The sequence below is a fragment of the Lontra canadensis genome, unplaced genomic scaffold (assembly GCF_010015895.1).
Source record: "Lontra canadensis isolate GAN:19392208 unplaced genomic scaffold, GSC_riverotter_1.0 scaffold91, whole genome shotgun sequence".
NCBI classification, from domain to species: Eukaryota; Metazoa; Chordata; class Mammalia; order Carnivora; family Mustelidae; genus Lontra; species Lontra canadensis.
Genome location: NW_022631085.1, coordinates 1,359,928 through 1,378,545, shown reverse-complemented (window position 1 = coordinate 1,378,545; position 18,618 = coordinate 1,359,928). Strand labels below are relative to the sequence as shown.

The 18,618-nt window shown below is 49.5% G+C and overlaps 1 protein-coding gene across 7 annotated transcripts in view; it reads right to left on the bottom strand.

The window, feature by feature from the left end:
• SYT17 (synaptotagmin 17) overlaps window positions 1-18,618 on the bottom strand; it is an 85,229-nt gene that overhangs the window by 13,035 nt on the left and 53,576 nt on the right. For all 7 annotated transcript variants that reach the window (XM_032836207.1, XM_032836211.1, XM_032836210.1 and 4 more), the window contains 2 exons: window positions 18,356-18,476; window positions 16,630-16,785 (listed from right to left, as the gene is read on the bottom strand). In XM_032836207.1, the coding sequence (XP_032692098.1) occupies window positions 16,630-16,785; window positions 18,356-18,476 (277 nt within the window). The remainder of the gene's footprint in view (window positions 1-16,629; window positions 16,786-18,355; window positions 18,477-18,618) is intronic.

Sequence of the window (18,618 nt, the reverse complement as noted above, 5' to 3'; positions counted from 1 at the left end):
CTCCCCACTGAGCAGGGAGCCCGATGTGGGTCTTGGTCCCAGGACCCTGGGATCATGACCTGAGATGAAGGCGCAGGTGCTTAATGGGCTGAGCCACCCAGGCGCCCCTTTACTTTGCATTTCTTTTTTTTTAAAAGATTTTTATTTATTTATTTGACAGATCACAAGTAGGCAGGAGGCAGGCAGAGAGAGAGAGGAGGAAGCAGGCTCCCCGCTGAGCAGAGAGCCCGATGTGGGACTTGATCCCAGGACCCTGAGATCATGACCTGAGCGGAAGGCAGAGGCTTTAACCCACTGAGCCACCCAGGCACCCTACTTTGCATTTCTAATGACTAATGAAGTATAGCATCTTTTCCGGTGTTTCTTTGCCACTACTGCATCTTCTTGAGAAGAGCATCTGTTCAAATCTTTGCCCACTTTTTACTGGATCCTGGACTGTTTATCTTGTTCCTGAGTTACTCAAGTTCTTTATATATTCTGGATATAGGCTCTTCATTGGATATGTTTTACAAAAAATTTCTCTTGAGATGTGCTTTGCTCTTTTCTTTTTTTTTTTTTTTAAAGATTTTATTTATTTATTTGACAGAGAGAGATCACAAGTAGACAGAGAGGCAGGCAGAGAGAGAGAGAGAGGGAAGCAGGCCCCCTGCCGAGCAGAGAGCCCGATGCGGGACTCGATCCCAGGACCCTGAGATCATGACCTGAGCCGAAGGCAGCGGCTTAACCCACTGAGCCACCCAGGCGCCCCTGCTCTTTTATTTTCTTAACTACATCTTTCAAAGGCAAAACTTTTACATCTTGATCAAGTCCATTTATCACGTTTTCACTCATTTCAAAATAAAATAATTGCACACCCTGGGCTTCTGAAGCCAGGGACCAATGTGGAACTGCTTTGCCTAGGCCAACTGAGAGATGAAAAACTAATCTAAGACAGATCTGGGGGTTGGAGGGGGTCAATGACTGCCTGTGATTTTTTCCCCATATATGTGAAGTATTATACAATACAGAATTAAAAATCAAAATGCTTTTTAAAGGTAAAAATTAACATCTCATAGTCGTTCAACACTTCATAATCTTCAAAGTTTGTTTACTTCTGCCTTACAAGAATCCTTTTTGTGGGCGGAAAGGAGTTGGGGCCTTCGTGGGCCATAAAGGCGTAAATAATTCGCCAAAGTCATCTGTTTCAAATGCATACTGGAAGAAGACACAAGAGTAAAAATTGCTGTCACTTTTTCAGGGGGACTTCAAATTTTTTTGTAATTAATTTATTTATTTGAGAGAGAGAGAGAGCAGGGGGAGGAGCAGAGGGAGAGGGAGACAAGCAGACTCCCTGCTGAGCAGGAAGCCCAATGTGGGGCTTGATCCCAGGACCCTGAGATCATGACCTGAGCCAGAACCAAGAGCTGGATGCTTAACCAGCTAAGCCTCCCAGATGCCCCTGCACTACAACAGCTATCCAAATGGACAAACATACATGCTTCAGCCAAGCAAGCCCACCGGTGTGTTTTTAGCTCAAGGTACACTGAACATACCCATAGAGACATGCCGAGGGTGCCCACCCCAGTAATGTTCCTAAAGGGCAAAAAAAAACTCTGGAACGAATCCCAATGTTACCAACAGGGGACTAATTAAATACATTCTTCAACTCCTGGACTTAATGAAATATCACGCGGTCATTAAAAATAATGAGGGGGAATGTGCACTCCGTGTCAGCCACACTGATGTCCCCGCTCTCTCCCTCCCACCTAAGAGCTCTGGTCCTTGATATTCTTTTTGGCTGCGATGCTCTTCCCACATCCACGTCCACGTGGCCCATCTCCGACCTCCTTCCCATCTTGGCTCCAATGTCACCTTCTCCATGAGGCCTGGCCATCTTAGAAAAAACTGCCATCCTCCCCTCCACCTTCACTATTCTCTGCCCTCCCTTCTGTTTCCTCCTTAGCATGGAACTGCACCATACAGTTATTTGCTTTGTTTACTACCTGACTTCCCACATTCAAGAAGTCATCTGATGAAACCAGGATTGTTGTCTCATCTGCTCACTATTGTATCCACAGCACCTGGCCTGCGTATGTGTAAACATGCTAGCATGGAAAAATATCCACGATCTAGTGTATGAAAAGAGCAAGCTGCATAAAAGTACATCTATTCTGGACACTAAACACACACTCGTGTATACTTGCCCCCATACACACGAACACACGTGCACATATTCACACACAGAGAAATGTATCTGTTCCTAGAGCGAAGGCTTGTGAGGAGTGATTACCTTTACGTAGGAAGAATTAGGGATTTTTACTTTTTATTCTACTCTCTCCTACATGGTTGCACTATATACACACATATATTCATACGTATGTATATATGTCTGTATAAATATATATTCCTTATCATAACAACACTGAAAAGCCACCAGAACCCCTTTTTCCCTTATAAACCCTCGGTGTCACCATATGCAGGTGACAGGCACCCATAAGCCACAAGATGGGGAGGAGCAGAAACCAGATTTAAACATCCTAGCGGGCTCCTCACCCCCTCTCCCACGGAGCCAGGCTGCAGGCCATCTGTCCAGGTCACACCACCGGGGAGACGGGCTCGTGAGCCAAGCGGGAAGGTTCTGTCTGCCCAAATTCTTATGGAAGCTGGGAAGCCATTTGAAAAATCTGCACAGATGAGCACAGATTCCTTCGGGTTTCTGCCCCCGAATTCTTCACACTCGGGCAGCCAAAGAAAAACTGCTAGAAATGCAGAGAGGGGACCAGGCCATTGGGAGAATCAACAAGCCACCGAGAGGGGCAGGACTGGGGCAGGACTGGGGCAGACTGGCTTGGAAACAGCACCCCCTCGCCGACCCTGCTCCGCAGACTCGGAGACCAGCAGAGACCACTGCCCAAGCTCGGGGGTGTCGCCACTGCGGGGTGGGGGTGATGGCTGGTCCATGCACTGTGGGATGTGAGCAACATCCTTGACCTCGACCCACTACATGCCAACAGTGCGCCTGGAGTTGTGACAACCACGAACGCTTCCAGACGCCGCTGGGGGACAACATGAGCCCAGCCGAGGACCCCGGGCCTGACGACTTGCCCACGTCAGCAGGTGCCCAGCGCTTCACAGCCTAAAGGTTATGTGGTGAATTCACTAGGAGGACCACTCTTGTCAGGCAGAAGTCCCCGAGGCTGGGGACACTCACGGCGAACTCAGGGGCAGCAGGGGCTTGGGGAGGCAGTGGACCAGGCTTGTTCGGGGCCCAGGATGGCTTTTATTTGCCCCCTTGGGTAGCTACGGCAGAGGTGGCTGTGAGGTCACCAAAGTCTTTTCTTCCCAGACTATAAAGCCAGCCTACCCCGCAGGGAGTTGTAGCCGAGAGGGTCGGAGTGGAAGTGGAAAGGATATTCCCAACTTCTAGACCCAGCCTGTTAAAACTTCCCACACAATCCTCCCCTCTCTCCCTCTGCTAACCACCGGCTGGGGCGAAAACTTCCAAGGCCCGAAAAGGTGGCAGAGCCACAAACCAGACAGGGCCTGGCTCCCTGAGTCCTTGCATGGAAGGCCACTCGTGGAAGGCCCCACAGACACCAGTGCACAACCAAGAGATCAGCTTTGATGGCGGTAAACCCCAAACCAGCACGGCCAACCCGCGACAGCAGCCTTCCCTGACCTCAGCTAACACAGGAACGTCAAACAAGTCAGCTGAGTTTGTTTCCTCCTCTGTAAAATGGGTAAAACACTGGTACCTCTCTCATTCAGTTGTTGTGAGGATCAACTGCGAGAGTCCTTGGGACTGTACCTGGACTTACTAAGCCTTAATGGAGGGTGTTTCTATTATGAGTGAGAAGACGACGTACCCCCGAATCCCTGCCCTTCCCATTACCCCTTCTGTGACCTCTTTTCTGAGTCACGCTCAATAACCTGGGAAAGAATGATTTGCTCCAGTCCTCAAATGCCTTAGCGACATACAGAGGCTTTAGGGAAACTTCTGGTAGTAAGACTGGGGGCCCTTATTTTCTCACACAGCTGTCCATGCATGTCCGAAGCGTCCTGGCTCCTCCTTACCAAAGACACCACTGAGAGGCCAAGGTGACCTTGAACAAAAATGGAAGAGGATCCCACAGACGAATCAACCGTAAGGCCGTCTTTCCTTTGCTTTCTCCACCCCTGATAAAATTAAGCAAGATAAAACCTAAAAGCAGGAGCACCTGGGGGGCTCAGTCAGTTAAGCATCTGCCTTCCTCTCAGGTCATGATCCCAGGGTCTGAGGATGGAGCCCTGTGTCAGGCTCCCTGCTCAGTGGGGAGCCTGCTTCTTCCTCTGCTGCTCACCCCACTAGTGCTTGTGCTCCCTCTCTCGTCCTCTCAAATAAATGAATAAAAATCTTTAAAAAAAATTCTTAAAAAACCTAGAAGCAAACACATAACCACTTTGGCCCCGAGCCAGTGGACAGTCTTCCTGGGCCTGTTCTGTAACTCAGGATCACAAAGACAGTGGCCATGAGTTAAGCCCCCAAAGACCCTGCCTCCCCTGGCCAGTGTGGGGGCACCACACAGAGCGGGAAGGCCGACCCCTGTGCCCACTCTGCAGATTTTTTACCCACCTGTTTGTGGGCGAATAATGCCCTCGGCTAGGCAGTCTCTAGAGATGATTGCCATTATAAGCCAACGACTTCCTGCTTTAACGTGGGGGCTGGGAGCTAGGCAGAAACCCAGGGGAGCAGTTTTCACATCAACTTACATGCAGGGAAAGAGAAAATTACACCCACTGAGCATCTGCTATGTGCTAAGTATCCCCGCACACATATTATCCCACTCCTTCGTGAAGGCAGAAGCCACATCTGTCATGTTCACTAGTTTCTCCAGTGCCTAACAGTCTTAGGCACACAGTAGGTGTTCACTAAATACTTGTCATCTGAGCTTACCATGACCCCTACTTATTGCTCTGACCTCACGTGTAATTTACTCCCTGCATTAACTATGCTCTGGCCACTTTCACCTCTTTACTCACTCTGGCCCCAGGGCCTTTGTACTTGCCAATTCCTCTGCCTAGAATGTTCCTCTCCCTGATCTTTGCACAGCTGGCCCTTTCTCAGCTTATATTGCCCAATTTAAAGGGATGCTCCAGCCCCTGTCACCACACTCCATTACTACTTAGGTGTTGATTTGTCTCACCCCAACTAGCATGCCAGTATCAAGGAAGGATTAATTATTTCTGCCTTTCTGCTATTTTTCCAGCAACTAGGCACTGCACCTCAACACAATAGGGGCCTGATAAATATTTGAGGCTGTGTAACTCAGTGATTGAGATCCCAGATTCTGGACCCACATCACCTGACTTTGAATCCTGACCCCAGGTCCTGGGGCACGCTACTCCTCCGAGCACTGCCTCAGTTTCCCCATTCATAAAATGATGGTAATTCCTACATCACAGGGCTGCTATGAGGACTAAATGAGTTAATGCATATATGTCTGCTGTCATTGTTAGAGACAGAATGAGCCACCTCAAGGTAGATCTTAGATGCGTCCAAAAGACAGAAAACGCAGGCTCCACGAGATGAAAAGGTCCTGCTTGAGATGATTCAGCAACCAAGCTCTTTCGGACCTAGTTCTCTGACATCTAAGCCGAAGCTATTTTCACCAGGTTTCCCTGAGATGTAGGGAGAGAAATGACATCCAGCCGGTGCCCCACAGTCCCTAGCCTTTTAAAGGTTAAGCCTTCTCCCCACTGACTGGCAGCTCAGGGCTGGAGCAGTAGAAGGCAAGGGACAGAAGGGCTGTCCGGAAAGGATATTCTAGGTTTCTGATTTCTTCCATGTGGCAGCCTTCATCTCACAGCCACCAGGCTCTGGCCCTGGCTGCTGAGCCCAGCTGCTGCTCGCCAGCTCGGAGACCCAAGGCAAAGCTGAACATGACCTTCACTGGCTCCCCTTTTGCACTCCCAGCTAGGGCTCTGCAGGGACACGTGCGGTTGGACAAATCCCCAGCCCCCTGATGCTTTCCCCCATGGGGATGTGCCTGGAAGGAGGCTCCATCCAAAGGCACCAGAATCATTAAACAGCCACACAAACGGAGTAAAGCTCCCAGGAGCCCTGGCAGCTGGACTGGTCTTTAAAGGCTGCCACTAGACCCCAAAATGAATGTTTAACATCTAGCCAAGTTTTGCCGCCTGGGTGGATGGGCTTTGGCAGCTCAAGGAGCTCTCTGGAGGAAAGGTGAGGTGGGGGTGCCACGCGGGCTCTGTGCTCTGCCAGGAGAGCCCCAGGGTAGCAGGGGTCTGCTTCCATCTCCTGACCGCTTGGCTGGCTCTCCACCTCTACCCACATCCAGGTTCAATGCCACAATCCACTGAGCCCTCACTAAGGGCCAAGCGCTATGCTAAGCACATTACATACTTCATTTTTCTTTGTCCCTATGACACCCTAGGAGTTGGGGGGCTGAAATCTACTGACGAGGAAATCCTCATTCAGAGGGTTAAGTAGCTTGCCAAAATACAGCACCGTCCTTTATATCTAATCCATGAGCCCTTTCTGTTGACTCTGCCTCCTACATTATTTCCCACTGAGTAACTTCTCTGAAACCCTTCTGCTACCTCCCTGGTCTAAGCCACCATCCCCTCCCCCTTAGACCAGCACTGTAGCCTCCCAGATGGTCTCCTGGGTCCCCCTCTTGTCTCCCGACAATGCCAATCTCCATTCAACAGCTGGAGGGATACTTTAAAAGAGGATCATAGCACTTCCTTGGTCAAAACCCTCCAAAGGTTTTTCTAGGCTCTTAGGAAAAAAAAAAATAAAAATAGAGCTTCTAATCTTACAGGCTCTAGTCAACCTGCCCTGTGCTACTTTTCCAAACTCACACTGCCTTCTGTGCTCTGGACATATTGGGGTAACATGGGATAACAGATGATGTGTCTTCTTGCTATTTGAAGTGTGGTCTTCAGACCCCAGCATCGGCGTTACCCAGAGTTTACTAGAAATCCAGACGCTGGGATGCCTGGGTGGCTCAGTGGGTTAAGCCACTGCCTTCAGCTCAGGTCATGATCCCAGGGTCCTGAGATGGAGCCCTGCATCGGGCTCCTTGCTCGGCGGGGAGCCTGCTTCCTCCTCTACCTCTGCCTGCTGCTCCCCTGCTTGTGTACGCTCTCTAACAAGTAAATAAAATCTTAAAAAAAAAAAAAGGAAAGAAATCCAGATGCTCAGGTCTCTTCCAGACTTACTGACTCAGAATCCACATTTTGACAAGGTCCCCAGAAGATTCCTACGCTCATTAAAGCGTAGTGGTTAAGAGTGAGGAAGACTTTGGAACCAACGAACTTGGGATGGAAGCCTGGCCCAACCACTCACCAGCTGGGTAACTTGGCATCAGGGACTAGCTACTTCCTGCGTAGTGAAGAGCTCATCTTACCCAAAGAGAGACTTGGTCTATACCCTTGGCTCTTTGGAGGTGATTTCCAGGCTCATGGAATATCTGGCAAAGGTGTCTTTGTTCATCTAGGGCTCTAGCCACAGGCAATGGGGTTTACAGTGACCGCTTTGGGGTTCCCTAGAGAAACTGATGACTAGAGGTATTAGCGGGACCTCCAACAGGTGCTGGAGACCAAAGGTCAGCTCCCTGAGAGTACAGGATTGAGCCCCAGTAAAAACTCTGGACACCTAAGGTTCAGGAAGCTCCCTTTGTGGGCAATATTCTGTGCACATGGCACAGTCGGTAAGCAGGAGGAGGTAACACCGTCCATGACTCCATGGGGACAAAATGATTGAAAGCTCCACATCCCATCCCCCGTGTGTCTCTTCCCTGGGCTGATTTTAATTTGCATCCTTTTGCCATCCTAAAATTACAGATCTAAGAAGCACCTTCCTGAGTCCTGGGAGTCATTCTCATGAATTACTGAAACTGCATGGGCTCAGGGACCACGCATGTCCAGCCTAGAGCAGTCTTGTGAGGACCAGTCCCCCTGACTTTGCAATTGGCTCACTCTCTGTCGTTCCCTTCCCTGAGCTTCAGTCTCCCCAGCTGAAAAATGGCTATAGAGTAGATCACACCTTCCATGTTTATCAAAAGATTAAAGGAGATAATGAACGCACCTGAGTTCCATGATAAACACAAGTACGATGTCCCCCGTGGTTTGGTCGAGGAAACGGAGGGTCAGAGAGGCAAAGGCACTTGCCCACAGTCAGAGGCTGAAGCTCGGTCTGACTGATTCGAACCCTGGTGTGACACTGTCTCCTCGTGACTTGCTATCGCTTTCCGGGAAGGGAGGGACATGTGTGGTTCTGCTGAGCCCATGGTCCAGCAACCTGCTAAGGAAGTTATGGGGACTTTGGGGGTAAGTCGCCCACCGCCATCCCAGTGCTCCCTCCTGCTTCTCCTTGCTCCTCTTTTTGGGATTCGCATGACATGAATATTCGGCTGTGTGACATTGCTCCATGGGTTTCTTTTTTCCCCTTCTGTTCCTCTTTCCCCCCAATCTTTTTATTCTGTTGCTCACAGTATGTATTTTCTCTCCATCTATCTGTACGTTCCTTAACTCTTTCCTCCATCATCTGCATTCTGCCACGGACCCCATCCAGTGAATATTTTATTCGATTCGAAATTTTCTACTCAGTTCTTTTCTTCTGTTTCTCTACCAACCCGCAACAGCCTCCATCTTAGCATACTTTTCAAGAGGATGCACCCTTCCTTCTTGGCGCATGGTTACAATCACTGCTCTAAAGTCTGTGTGACCATCCCACCGTCTGGGTCATCCTGTGGTGGGTGCCTGCTGATTATATTTCCTCTGAGAATTCGCCAGACTTGGCTGGTTCTTTATGAATCAGGTTGTTCCAGATGGTATCCTGGACGTCTTGAATATTATAAGACTCTAGGTCTTGCTTGAATCCTACTAAATATATTGACTTTTTTTGGCTGTACCAGGCAACTGAGTAGGTTGGCTTCAGACCACATGTTCTAACCTGCCTTCTAGGTGCTGTTAGGCCAAAGTTGGTTCAGTTTTCAAAGTGTCCTCAAGGGCCAGCTGCAGATCGGGGCGGTCGTCTACACTATAGTTCAGTTCTCAAAGTCTCTCCTATACTATTCAGGGTCATATCCACTCTGTGGGGGCAACTCCAGGGTGAGCCCAGGAGTTCATACCTAAGTCTATGGGCCTCCTTCTGGAGCTGTGTCCTCTCTGTAGTGTTTCCCACACTCTGGCTCCCAGAGGCCCCCTTTCATTACCCGCTGTCTAGAAAGTGGAGGCTTTGGTCCCCCATGCTCTTCTGCTTACTTCCCATGACTGCGTCTGGGTTTGGAGCCAGGTGTCCCCGCCAGCTCCCACCACACGCTGCCAACCCCAGCACCCGGCGCAGAGCACAGACCAGGCCAGTTCTGTAGCTGAGTGGGCGCAGCCAGTCCATTCCTGGTTCCTGGATGCCGAACCAGCTGGCAGCTTTAGGGCGATGGTGATCAGGAGCGGACACTGCTCAGGACGCGACCCCGGGCTATTCACCTCGAAAGAGCCAGCATTTCAACGCCGGAATTATTAAACAACACTGGAATTATTAAAACAATAGGCATGATTTTCCAAGGGGCTATTTCTGGGATAGGCAGGTCCACGTGCTGATCTGCCTTTAATTCCCATGAGAGGAATGATTTGCTTTTTTAAACATGTTACACAAGACAAAGTCCCGGCTCAGAGAGGGGGAGGCATCTGCTTGAAGTCACACAGCTGGTTACCAGTGCGGCCAAGATTCCAACCCAAGTCTGCGTAATTCCAGGGTCCGCTCTTCTACGGCAAGGTCCAACAACACTGTCCTCATCACCATCGTCACCACCATCATCACCACATTCGGTATTTGCTGAGCACGAACTATGCAGAAGGCACTGTCTAAAGTTCTATGATGTACTGAGGTGGGAAGAGAAGGAAACTGCATGACAGGGATGTCATTTGCCCAAGGTCACATACACCTGCTAAGCGGCAGAGATGACATCTGACCCAAAAACTGCATCTCACTCCCACTGGTACTCGGAGTGGCCCTGCAACCGTTTCTCTCGTAGGCAGGGCTGGGCCTGGTGCCCAAGGAGTCGGGTGGGGAGAGAAGACAGAGGCTGTGGGGAGGCTGCAGGGAGGAGATGGGGCAGAGGTGGGCTGAGGCCAGATGTTGGGGAACATCTGTGTCCCAGAACAAAGCCACAGCACCTCTCCATCTCAAGGGATCTTCTGGCCCTTGCAGAATGGCTATCTCCCTCTCAGAATAATTTCCTCCTCTCTCCTCTGCTGGAAACCCTCAGCTTCTCCAGGTCTGCTTCCCAAACCCCAAAGCTTTCGCAGGATGTCCTCTGGGGCCCATCCAGCCCTGAGGTCTTCCCGGTGGCAGCATTGCTCCCTACCTCCCCTCTCCTCCTCTGTCACCCCCTGCCCCCCTCCCCCGCACCTCAGCTCACCAGCAGATTCAATTAACCAACTGGATGCTGCAGCCACAGAAAGCCGAGCAATTATGGAAGCAGACCAGGTGCCTTGGAACTCAGTCTCACAGAGGGGCCTGGGAGGCCTCCAAGCAGACAGTGGGGCGGGGAGGGAGGCAGAACACTATGGGCAGTTGCTACCAACCCTGGGCTGGGCGAGAGAGGCCATTGGGGAGCCGTGAAAGACACACCCCTCGCCCCAAATACAGATACCCTGGCCCACTCCGTTGCTCTGCCTGGGGCCTGGGCATCAGGACTTTTTTACAGTCCCAACATAACACTAACGACAGATGGGATTAGCAGTCTAGAGATGCAGGGGTAAGGATCACTGCAAGAGCCTGATTCCTTCTAATGCACGTGGAATGACTGGTGCTTACCCAGCTGCTCTTCTGGGGTCTTCTGTGTATTCTCTCCCCCAAAGTGTGGTCTGCAGACCCACAGCACTGGCGGCAGCTGGGCGCTGTTGAAAGGCAGAATCCCAAGCCGCAGACCAGGCTGACTGAATCAGGACCTGCATTTTTAACAAATCCCTAGGAGACAAGAAGGATGGAGACTCCACACTCTCTAGTCCTAGCTAGACACACTAAGGTTGGCAAAAGAGCTAGGAATGTCGGTCATTGCCTTGGTTTCTCTTCTTGCATGTTCCGCAGCTGCCTGGACACTGGTTATCACTGGGGACTTGCCCTCCTTCTGAGCCTGTGCCCAGGGTAATTCCCGTAGCAGCTGCCTTGAGCATAGGGCTTCCCTGCTGACCCCTGTCAACCTGTCAGCCCCCAGGCTGAACGATGAGGTTGGCCTCAATTTCCCTCCAAGACCTCAGTTTCCCTTCTGGGCTGGAGGCCTGTCTGCTCTCGCCTCACTCCCCACAACCTTCCACGTCCAGCTAACCTATCACTGGCTCACTCCCTGGACAGGTTGGGCATTTGCAACACACCTTGCTTTTCTCCTTCATAACCTTTAGACCAATTCACAATTACGTCATGATTGCTTTGGCCTTGGACTGACGTCTGCCTGTCCCCCACCAGAATGAAACACCATGAGAATATAGGTCAAAATAGGGCGCCTGGATGGCTCAGTCGTTGAGCCTCTGCCTTCGGCTCAGGTCATGGTCCCAGGGTCCTGGGATTGAGGCCCACATCGGGCTCCCTGCTCAGCGAGAAGCCTGCTTCTCCCTCTTCCACTTCCCCTGCTTGTGTTCCCTCTCTCACTGTGTCTCTCTATTAAAAAAATAAGTAAAATCTTAAAAAAAAAAAAAAAAAGAAGAAGAACATGGGTCATGAATGTCTGGTTCTCTGTTGAATACATAACACATAGTAGGTGCTGAAAAAATATTCAGTCCGTGGAGACTGACACTCGGTCAGCTCCTGCCCCAGGAGCTGAAATCTACCCCCCCACCCCGACGTCAGAGGTGGCTTCTACTCTCCTTTCTCTTTCTATCAATCTATCCACTGGAGGTACCTCATGTAAGTAGAATTCTATAGTATCTGCCCTTTCATTTCTGGCCTACGTCCCTTAACAGAATGTCTCCAAGATTCACCCATGTTGTAGCATGTGACCATGTCCCTCCTTTGAAGGCTAAATAACTGTGCCCTGAATGGACAGATCCCACTTTATTTATCCATTTATCCATCTGTCGATGGACACCTGGGCTGCTTCACCCTTTTGGCTACTGGAAATAACGCTGCTAGGAGCCTGGGTGCGCGAATGTCTGTGGGGAGTCCCGCTTTCCGTTCTTTTGGGGATATTCCCAGAAGGGGAATTGCTAGATCACAGAGTGTCTCTATTTTTAATTTTTGAAAAGGCCTCATCAAGCTGTATTTCTTTTTTTTTTTTTTTCCCTTCCTTTTCTTCCCCCACTTCCAAGAATAGCCCACTAACCTCAGCGGCCAATTCTACTCTACGTTTCCGGAAGGCCTCTGGGCCTCACGTCATTCTCTCACGAGCTGAAAAGCAATTTTCCCCCTTTTTTTAAACTTCAGCTGCAGAAATCACCTGACTGAAAACTGCAGAAAAACCCTCATCCCACACAGGAACGGAAGGGCTTAACCAGCCCCGCCTGTTGGCTGATTACGGGCTTTTACTAGGATTCTTGGCATACGCTCTAAGTGCAGCTCAACCTTACTTTTTTATCAAGTGTTTGGAAACAAGCTCATAGGTTAGGTTTCAGAGCCTTCGCCTGGAGGTGACAGCTTTCTACTCCTACCTGACAGATAAAGCAAGTTAGAACGTCACGGATCCGAATTCGGCACAACGGTAGCTTTGCCCGGACAGATCCCAGCTCCACCGGATTTCTTTTATCACTATGGTCAGTGCCCTCTAGGTAAAATGCCATCCCAGCCGTAATTTCCGTTCACAGTTATGGCTCCAAACCCTGACTCAGCATAGAAATAGCTGAGGTGCTTTAAAAATACATAAACACAGATAGGGAGACAGCCAACGTCCCCAGCTCAGTCCGTCCCCAGCTCCGTCCGTCCGGTCATAGTCCCCGGGGTGGAGCCTGGTCACTGGCAGCCCTTTATGTTATTTTTCTTCAAGATTTTATTTACCTCTTAGAGAGAGACAGAGAGGGCGCTCGAGCAGGGGGAAGCAGCAGAGGAGGGGGAGGGGCAGGCTCCCCACTGAGCACTGGGGGTTGATCCCAGGACTCTGAGATCATGACCAGAGCCGAAGGCAGATGCTTATGAACACAGCGAGGCACCGAGGCACTCCTAGAAGCACCTGAAAGCTCCACCGATTGTCAAGTGTAGCTCGAGCTGGGCACGCCCTCCTTAAGAAGGCAGGAAGACCTGCGGTCTGTCCTTCTCTAAAAAGAATATTTTCAATGGGCTTTAACCTGACGAGAGGCACCCCTGAGCTCGGGGCGTGGAACCCCAACATTTAAACAGGAGAAGCAGGAGAGCACAAATGGAGAGCACGGCCTTGTCTGATGGGTAGGTGCGGCTGATGCCAGTCACCCGCCGTGCAGTGGGGCACGGGGGTGCTGCTCCAGTTCAAGACTTTTGCCTGATGGGATTCACATAGCGGATTCAAGGGGTTCAAAAAAACCCCTCTCAACGGAAGGCAAAATTTTCTGTCCTTCAGGGTGTTTTTCTGGAAAGGGTGCCCCATATTCTTGTCACCTCATCTCAGGTTCCGTCACACGCCCCTCACCTCCCCACATCCTCCCCTGCCCCCCACCGTCAGTAATGCAATCATTAAAAATAAATGGGGCACCCGGGTGGCTCATTGGGTTAAAGCCTCTACCTGTGGCTCAGGTCATGATCTCAGGGTCCTGGGATCGAGCCCTGCATCAGGCTGTCTGCTCAGCAGGGAGCCTGCTTCCTCCTCTCTCTCTGCCTGCTTCTCTGTCTACTTGTGATCTCTGTCTGTCAAATAAATAAATAAAATCTTAAAAAAAAAAATAAAGAGCTAGGTCCATCCACATTTGCACTGACCTAGAGGGACTGGACACTGTCACCTGTTAATGAAACAAAAGCCACTTTTTCAGGGTGGTGTCCACAGAATGATCTGCCAAGCCCCCTGAGAGCAGGGGCTGCCTGTTTTGTTCCCAGCCATATTCCCAGCACCAGGAAACTGTGTCTGGCCCGGAGAAAGGGCTTCAGCCCCACTTCCGGAATGAATGAGTAACTTCCCAAAAGAGCTGAATCCTCTATATGCGGACGATGTTTGTGTGAATGATGAAAAAAGAGTGAAATGAGGCATATCAGGATGTTACAGGCAGTGACCTCGGGGAGAAGGGACTGGAAGGGGGGTGAGAAAGAGAGTAACACTGCCTCTTAAGAACAGTTTGTGGTTGGGACGCCCGGGTGGCTCAGTGGGTTAAAGCCTCTGCCTTCAGCTCAGGTCATGATCTCAGGGTCCTGGGATCGAGTCCCACATGGGGCTCTCTGCTCAGCGGAGAGCCTGCTTCCCCCTCTCTCTCTGCCTGCCTCTCTGCTTACTTGTGATTTCTCTGTGTGTGTGTCAAATAAATAAAATCTTAAAAAAAAAAAAAGAATAGTTCGAGGTTACTGAGTGCTTGTCTTGCATGAGGGACGGTGCTCAGCACTGATTATATCTTGTTCTCATCTTAGCCACACAACAATCCTTCAAGACGTCCTCGAGTGGTTATACCCATTGTACAGCTGAGAAAATCTAAGCACACAGATCTTGCTCAAGGCCACAAAGCCCAGACCCAGGCCCTGGCTCCCCAGCCCGTGCATTTAACCCCTCTGCTCTTCTGACTCTCCATCCAAACTCCTCTTTTGGTTGTAACACTCACTGTGACCAGCACATGCTACTTGTGTCCTAAAATCTTAAGTAAAATATAAAAGTGTCAGGGCTTTCCTTCTGGGCACTGGATGTCCCCCCTGGGGTCCCTTCCTGATCTAAATGTGCAACCTTAAGTCCTTCCCTCTCAACAGGGACTTGGGAACTGATACTCCATGCTTGGATCTTATCTCAGTTCAGCAGAGTTCCCACTGCCTAATCCATACCATTTAAAGATTCAGTGGAATCATGGTCTCTGGCTTTACCTGAAACCTTGGGGACAGTGGGACCCGTGGACAGCAGCCATCCCAGGCTGCAACAGATAGGACTGTCATACCTGCTTAGGGCAGGCGGGCCCTGACTGGATGCAGACTCTCTGGGTGACAGGCCCTAAGAAAACCCAGAACCAGCACGCCTCAGAGGAGTCTTGGAGCATGGAGCATTTGCAATCTTGGTAACGAGAAGCAGTAAGGCCGTGCAGAGGAAGCCTTGCATGCAAGGATTTTTTTCAGCCATGGCCTTCTTTCTCGGGAGACCAGCAGCTAAGGTGTTAGAGTAGATCCGAACAAATTAGGCTCCCGATTACTCTGGAGCGCCAGTCCTCAGTGTGAGCTGAGCACTCCCCAGATGTTTGGGGAAATGCAGACCCCCTCATCTTTGGATCGAGGAAGACCAGAGCTTAAATCTTGACTCTACCAGTTGGAGACTGGGTGGACTGCTTAGGTTTTAAGCCTCAGTCCCCAGCCTTATTAGCCAATGAGGATGATGCGGACCTGACTGGGTGAATTACGATGCGTATTAGCAATAAGGTGAGTGAAGCCCTGCTGGGGACAGGACACAGGAAATAACAACCATTACTTCTATTAACTTGACGCAGTGAGAGCCAGGTTCTAAAATGGCTCCCAATGACCCCTAACTCCCCGTATTCACATACTTTTCTAACCCCCTCCCCTGGAATGTGAGCTGGACCCAGTGCGTTGCTTCTAAGGAACAGAGGAGTAAAAGTATAAGGATGCCATTTCTAAGATTAGGTCAGTACAAGACTCCAGCTTCCGTCTTGCTCTGCTGCCCACTCTGATGGAAACCATCCGCATGTTGTGAGCTGCCTCCTGGAGAAGCCCACGTCGTGAGAAAAAGAGGAAGGTCACCAGCCAACATCCAGGAGGGAATGGATGCCTCCAATCCAATGCACCCTCGCTGTGGGTAACTGAATCCTACCAACCACTATTACGCAAAGAAGCTTGAGGACAGGTCCTTCCCCAGCTGAGCCTTAAGATAAGACCGCAGCCCAGCCAATACCCTGACTGCAGCCTTGGCAGAAAACCTCAGCCAGAAGCACACAGAGAAGCTGAGTAGGGGTTCTTGACCTACAGGAACCATGAGCTTAATAAATGTTGCTTTAAGTCATTATATTTGTTCCACAGAAGTAGATAACTAATACACCCTGAAAACAATAGATTAAATTCAACCAGAGCAGCACGTGAAGCCTTTTAAAGTCCTCCTCTCCAAGTTAGGTCACGTGTTTCTCACGTTTCCCTATAAGGCTATAAGCTACTTGAATCACCATAGCGTCTAAATGAACAGGGTGAGCACTTAATTATTTTAGACTTGATTTTACTTCATTGTATAGTCTCACTGAATCTTACAAACCTATGAAGCATGTACTGTGATTGCCCACATTCTAGAGATGAAGAAACCGAGACTTAGAGGGGCCAAGCAACATGCCCCAGGTGTCAGCAATTATGTAGAAGTGCCAGGAAATCTGGCTCTAAAATTTACATTTGTAATAATTATGCTTTATGGTTCTATGAATCTTGCCCAACTCCACAAATGGCAAGTGGATTCACACCCAGGTAGCTGAACACCAGACATGACCATCTCCAGACACCTTCTATCTCTAGGACAGTAAGTAGACTATGTCTCACCTGGAGTCCATCAGGGTCCCACTACCTACCTGTAAACACTAAGCTGGCATTTTCAAGTTCTTCTTGGGGAACTTTGAAGCTGAAGGATTCATTGTAGAAAGGATCAATTGTGCCTCTTAAGAAGGATGTCTTCTTTGTTTTCACAAGTTTGAGTCCATGTACCAGCTGGATTTTCACAAAAGGGTCTGAGAATTGGAAACAGAATTAAAGAACACTGGAGCTCATGAAACTCAGTCCACCCATCCAACTTCCCATCTGTCTGATAACCCAACCACCTACCTATTCTTTCTTCTCTCTTTTTTTCCCTCATTCCACCAATCTTTCATTCCATCAGTCCAGATATCCACCCCTTCTTCCATTCATCCATTTTCCCATCCATCCATCCATCCATCCATCCATTACCCATCCCTCCTTTTTCCCGTCCAGCTGCTTATCTGCTCATCCCTATCTCTCTTCCTCCAACCATCCAAGACTTATTGAGCTCCTCCCATGTGTCAGGCACTGTGTTCATTTTACAGATGAAGACACTGAAGACTCAAGATAGGAAATGGTCTGCTTAAGATCAGACTAGTGGAAGAAAATCCAGACCCAGAGCCTGCCCTGGTTTTTTTGTCCCTAGAAATCCATTATCATGTCAGTGAGCCCATAACTCTGTACACGGGAGTATAGAGATGACAGATTAGTGACTATCATTCTTGGATCGCTTTACAGTTACAAAGAGATTCATGCACACTATCTAATTTAATATTTGTCTAAACAACCCCATGAGATGGATACTGTTGTTATCTCAATTTTTCAGATGGAGAAATTGAGGCTTAGGGAGATTAAGTATCTTCCCCAAGGCCACATCATTTGTGAGTAGTAGAACGAGGACTTGGTTCCAGGCAGTTTGACTCCAGAACCTTTTATCATTTGATTCTATTGCTTCCCCCATCGTGGTGAGTCTGAAACTCTCCAGCCTTAACATCATTCCCTCCACTGACCCCTCCCAAATCTCTATTTTTATAATGTGGTTTCTGAGAATGCAAGTTGTCTTCTAGAGGCAGCTGTCACTTTACAGCAAAAGTAATTTATTTTGGCTACTGTCCTCAGAGGAGACAGTGGTTTCTCCAAGGAGCTGAAGAGGTCCCAGAGACCCTGGCTACTTTCAGGATAATATCCTTTACTGTCATGGGAGAAGATCCATACAGATGGAATGTAATCTGTTCCATTTCATGAAAAGTCATCTTTGAATTGGTTTACTATAAAGTAGACATTTTAAATACAACAGTCTTTTCAGAGCCGGGATTTATAAAGATTCAAGGTACACTTGAAATGAGCTGGTGGGGGGGAAAAAACACCTCAGGGCCTGTCCACTGCTCTGGCAAATGGGAATGGGTGGTCGGTGCACACTGGCGACACCCGGAGCCTGACATCTCCATTGCAGACACAGCAGCTGGAAGGGCGGGTCCCTTCCTTGGGGGCTTCGTGTGCGCAGAGGATCTGGAGGTCAGTACTGACCACACATGGTCTCAGTCAAATCCCCCATTCGAATGGGGTTACTGAGATACCATCATTTACCTGCCTCACCCTAAGAGACATCTGATCATTTATTTTCCCTCTTGATCCAACATCCTAGTTCTAAATGCTATCTGTTTATCCTTGCGGGGTTTTAGTAATAGTATCCAGAATGCAGAAAAAAAAAATTTGGCCCTGGGTCAAACAAACACAGATGCCTCGTTAAGGAAATGGGGGAAGAAGGGGGTCGCACCGTACCTGAACCTTGGCTCACATCTGTCTGAAGAAGTTGCTTGGCTCGAATGACATCAACATTCAGTCTCCCAGCACTCGGGAGGTAATTCAGTGACAGAAGCAGCTCCCCCAGCTCTACTTCATTCTGCAGAGAAAGGACATGGTCGGGAAGTTGCTTTTTTCTTGTATTCCTTCTTGTACCTACTGGGCAGGAAAGTGACTCCAGCAGGTCACACACGGGCTTCTGTAGGTAGATCAGTTGACAACAGGTACCTCTTTCTTTCACT